The 4,852-nt window shown below is 42.5% G+C and overlaps 1 protein-coding gene across 1 annotated transcript in view; it reads left to right on the top strand.

The window, feature by feature from the left end:
- Positions 1 to 661: 661 nt before the first annotated feature.
- BTF3 (basic transcription factor 3) overlaps positions 662 to 4,852 on the top strand; it is a 7,111-nt gene continuing 2,920 nt past the window's right edge. Inside the window, exons 1-3 of the mRNA XM_011997022.1 lie at positions 662 to 1,027; positions 1,361 to 1,429; positions 4,738 to 4,851. Coding sequence (XP_011852412.1) covers positions 896 to 1,027; positions 1,361 to 1,429; positions 4,738 to 4,851 — 315 coding nt within the window. The 5' untranslated portion in view covers positions 662 to 895. The remainder of the gene's footprint in view (positions 1,028 to 1,360; positions 1,430 to 4,737; position 4,852) is intronic.

Genomic DNA, 4,852 nt, shown 5'->3' with positions numbered 1-4,852 from the left:
GAGTCAATTTTTTTTCCTGATAAACAAGATAATTGTGTAGACCGTTTTAAGGTGGTTAGTCATCCGCTATATTGGCTGAAATGCGGATTACCAGTTCCTTCGTCGTACGGAGTTGCATTCTGAGGTGTGGGGCTCGGGGCTACAGCCCCCAGAAATTCTGAACCTCGGTCCCGCAATCTACCACACCACCTAATCTCGGAAAGCAAAACTAACTTCATTATTTTTGACAAAATGCTTTGGTAATGGCTCATTCGGGCCGAGAGGGAAATTCTACAATTCTCCAACCTACACCTCCAACAAGGGTAGGGCTGCTCGAGTGGTGAGCACAAGCTGGGCACCTCCAGCGTCTCCGGGAAACGTGAACAGGCCCTTTCTTGGGACGGTACAGAACTTCAGGATCAGGGCCCAATGGAGACTGATCGGACTTAACCCTAACTGCACAGGACCGCGCTCTCCGACCCCTTTGTGGCCTCTCCCAGAGGTACGGGCGGCGCCCGAAGCCAGAAGTCCCTCGTGCGGCCTGCAGCCGGCAGCTGCTGAAAGAGGCGGAGGAGAGAACGCACTCGCCCTACCGTCACAAACGCTGCCGCGCTTGCGCAAGGAAGAACTGCGCTCGCGGCGAAGTCAGTTTCCTGACTCTTGGAGGAAGTAGCCTTGTGTCACTTCCGGCCTCCTTTTAGCTGCCATCTTGCGTCCCCGCGTGTGTGCGCCTAATCTCAGCTGGTCCACCCGAGACCCCTTGAGCACCAACCCTAGTCCCCCGCGCGGCCCCTTATTCGCTCCGACAAGGTACAAAAAGGCTCTGGACGGCGGCGTGGTAGGAGGACGGGAGCGGGGGCGGGAAGTTCCCTGAAGGAGCGAGACAGGGAGGGACAGGGCAGAGGAGAGGAAGGCGATGCGACGGACAGGCGCTCCCGCTCAGGCTGACTCTCGGGGGCGAGGTCGAGCCAGGGGCGGCTGCCCTGGGGGCGAGGCGACGCTGTCTCTACCTCCACCTCGCGGCGGAACCCGAGGACAGGAGCCTCAGGTACCGCGAGGCTTGCGGAGAGTGGCCGGGCCGGGGAGGCCCTGGCTAGGCCGAGGCCAGGCCAGGGCCATGGGTGGGGGGTGCTGGCCAGGCGTGGGGTAGAGCCCTTGATCCGGGCCTGCCAAGAGCGGGGAGCTGTGGGGGAGTGTGGGGAGGCGGGTGCTCTTTGGGCTCCCTGGAAACCCAAATTTGGAGCTCTGCGGGGTGGATTTGGGATCCAGGTTTCGGCCTGTGTAGGACGTTTATGTTCCTGCTGTTATCTTGGGAAATAACGAGCGTGGAATGCTAGAGTGAGCTAAACCTATCCTTGCTGAGGATTTCCTCTTTTTCTAGATGAAAGAAACAATCATGAACCAGGAAAAACTCGCCAAACTGCAGGCACAAGTGCGCATTGGTGGGAAAGTAAGTTTTAATAGTTCGGGGTTTTTTTTTTTTGTTTTTTTTTTTTAAGGCTTAGGTATTTTTAAAAACATTGTTTTTGCACTTCTTATATTATCGGTGACAAACTGCCTATCGAGGGAAATTCATGGAGCCAGTAAATCCCAAGGAGCCGGGGAGACAAGAGTTAGAGACACATCAGTGAGACGAGCTAAAAACATCGCTTTTGTGTAAATATGTTTGTGTTTTCAGTGTTACAGAGTATAAGTAGAACAAAAGTGTTTCCTAATTTAATTTGTAAGGAAAATGTGTCATTTCAGTTAGATCGTTGTGCACATCATACCCTTGACTTGTTTTGGCCTAAGTTGTATAAAGTCAGTGCTTGTTTGTGTCTCTTGTAAATTGAGACCTTTCTGTACTGCTTTCTGAACTAAATATTCTTTAGGGTAGTTGCATATTTTCAAGGGTATTTGAAGATATAGGTACATTTTGGAGTTTAAGGGCAGTGACTGTTAGATTTGAAAATATAACCCAAGTAGGTGTATTTCCTTTTCTGACTTTGTATTACTATAAAAATGAGGGAATTAAAGTGACTGATTTTTAAATGATCAGTTTTTGATTAATTGTTTTTTCCTGGTAGATATTGATTCACATCAAGGGGATTCTTTTTTGAAGTTGATTTTTAGATTGTCCTGTAATTTACTTAAATAAGAAGTCCACTGTAGACAGAGGTTTACCTAGTTTGTATTGTTAGCACATTCTTAGTATTTAACAAGGTGTGGTAGCTTGTTGAAACAGCACATGTCTCTACTTGGTAAAACTTGTAAAGCTTCCATAGTACGTGTTTATTGCCTATTAGTTTTTCCCAACTTTAAGCGTTTAACTTAGAGTCAGCTGTGAGATAGCCAGAAGTTGCACGTAGACTTAATAATATACAGCTTTGTTAAATTACTGAACTTTGCCAGCAGTGAATTTATCCTGATTTTTTTTACTTTTTATTTTTGCTAATGTTAGCAGTCTTCAAGATCCACACCCACATATTTAACAACATTAGGTGTTTCTTGCCCTTTTTAATCAATTGTTACCAGACTGGCCTTCAAGTGCCAGCAAAACTCAAATTTTTGTGTGTCAGTGTTTGGATGCTGTTATATTGGTGTTTTTAACCACTCTTACTTTCAGTACAGTTTCAGAAGGAGTAATTTGAATAATGTGCTTATGTGCAATCTTTTTGTTGTTACTCCCATCATTAGGCTTTAACTTTGGGAGACATCACTTTAGGGTAAAGGAAAATCTTGAGATTTGCTAGGATATTTAAAGCTGATACAAGATTAAATTTTGTGTCCTAACATCTTAATACTCATTTAGCTAATAATACAAGAAGTATTTCTGTAGTCACAGAATATGGAAACATTTCTTCACTGTGTAAGAAGCGTACTTATTATGGGATGTGAAATTAGGTGAGTTAATTTTGCTTTAGAGAAAACTGTAGGTGTTAGGTGCTCTTAGGTAAATGTTACAAAAGCCTTTTATTTTCATATCTAATCAGAGCGTTAATAATAATTAAGTGAAAATTGAACTCAACATGTGAAGTGTCTGAAACCTATAGAAGGTATGCTGGGTTTGTCTTTACAATCTTAGAAATTCCTTTGAATTTCTTAGAGAAGATTATTTGGAAACCAGATACATACATGACCATTTCAAAGTGATTTTTGTTCTTAATAGTTGGGAGAGGTTAGTAACCAGTACTTTTTTTTTTTTTTTTGTAGCTATAGATATTTTCTTCAGTTAAATAACAAGATTTATTTAAGTCTTTACTATGTTGGATCCTGAGAATATAAAATTTAAGAAGTTTAAAGTCCCTAGGTGGGCTTTAGGCCTAGCAGTGGTGATAATTTGATTATTGTCTTTTTAAGAAATAAATAAATAAATAAATAAATAAATCTGTTTTCACAGTGTAATATACATAGTACAATAGTAGAAGCATTTTCAAAATCTAGAGATGGGAATGATTTGGCATAGGGAAAGGGGATAGTTGTAGAATTTAGGAAAGGCACACAAGAGGTAATGACTTGAATAAGATTTTAAAGGATGAATAGGAATAGGGATGGAGGTTGGGGGAAAATGAGGTAGTTGGATGTGATAGCCTTTCCTTGAGTGCTTTCAATGAGCTAGACTCTGTTGTAGATACTGGGTTTATAGCAACAAACAGAAGTCCTTATGGAGCTTACATTCTAGTGAAAGGAGATGGATGATAAAATGTATTTGTCTCTTATAGTAATAAGTGTTATGAAGAGAAATAAACCAGGATAGAAAGAAATTGATGGGTGAGTGTGGAAGTTGCTATTTTACTTTGGGTAGTTGAGAAAGACCACTTTGACCCAGTGACATAAGACTTGAGATCTGCAGTGAGGGAAAGAGCCATGTAGATGTTCCGGAAAGAGAGGAACAGCATGTGCAAAGGCCCTTGGGTCATAGCCTGCTTGGCCTGTTCAAAGAACAGCCAAGGTTTATTTGGCTAAAGAAGAGGGGTGGTAGCAGATGCAGTCAGGAGTGGCATATTAAGGGCAGGACAGTTTGTGTACGGCTCTTGTAGGTTAAGGTGTAAGGACTTCAGACTTTACTCTCGAGTGCTATAGAAGTCTATATACAGATTCATTTGATTGTTCCATACACTATCTTGCCTGTAAATACTAATTTGGGTTGATTTTTATTTAATATAAAAACAGAAAAGGAGTCAGGCACAGTGACTCATGCTTGTAGTCCCAACACTTTGGGAGGCCGAGGTGGGCGGATCACTTGAGGCCAGCAGTTTGAGACCAGCCTGGCCAACATGGTGAAACCCCATCTCTACTAAAAATACAAAAATTAGCCAGCCATGGTGAGAGTGTCTGTAATCCTAGCTACTTGGGAGGCTGAGGCAGGAGAATCGCTTGAACCTGGGAGGCGGAGGTTGCAGTGAGCCGAGATTGCGCCACTGTAGCCTGGGCAACAGAGTGAGACCCTGTCTCAAAAAAAAAAAAAAACCAGGAAAGGTTAATAATTCTGGATGTGGAGTTCTTTCAAATGCTTAATTTAGGTTGACACATGCTACCTCTTTGATCACTTTTAGAGCAAATGTAAAAAGTAGAACTTTGTAAAGATCATTCTTTTCCTTTCCCATTTTTTGCTTCTATTTTTGTCTTAGCCTGCCGGCTCACTGCATAAGTTTATGATTATGGTAATGTTCTTATACAGATCCAAAGGTCAGAAATGAATTGGAAACTATTCCCATTTGAAAAATATCTGTTGTGGTATAAATGTGCTGTTTTCTTTCCTCTTCTCCCTAACTTTAGGGAACTGCTCGCAGAAAGAAGAAGGTGGTTCATAGAACAGCCACAGCAGATGATAAAAAACTTCAGTTCTCCTTAAAGAAGTTAGGGGTAAACAATATCTCCGGTATTGAAGAGG

Source organism: Mandrillus leucophaeus, unplaced genomic scaffold, assembly GCF_000951045.1.
Source record: "Mandrillus leucophaeus isolate KB7577 unplaced genomic scaffold, Mleu.le_1.0 Scaffold114, whole genome shotgun sequence".
Lineage (NCBI taxonomy): Eukaryota > Metazoa > Chordata > Mammalia > Primates > Cercopithecidae > Mandrillus > Mandrillus leucophaeus.
The sequence above is the reverse complement of the archived record's forward strand: the minus strand, read 5'-3'. Positions and strand labels throughout refer to the sequence as shown.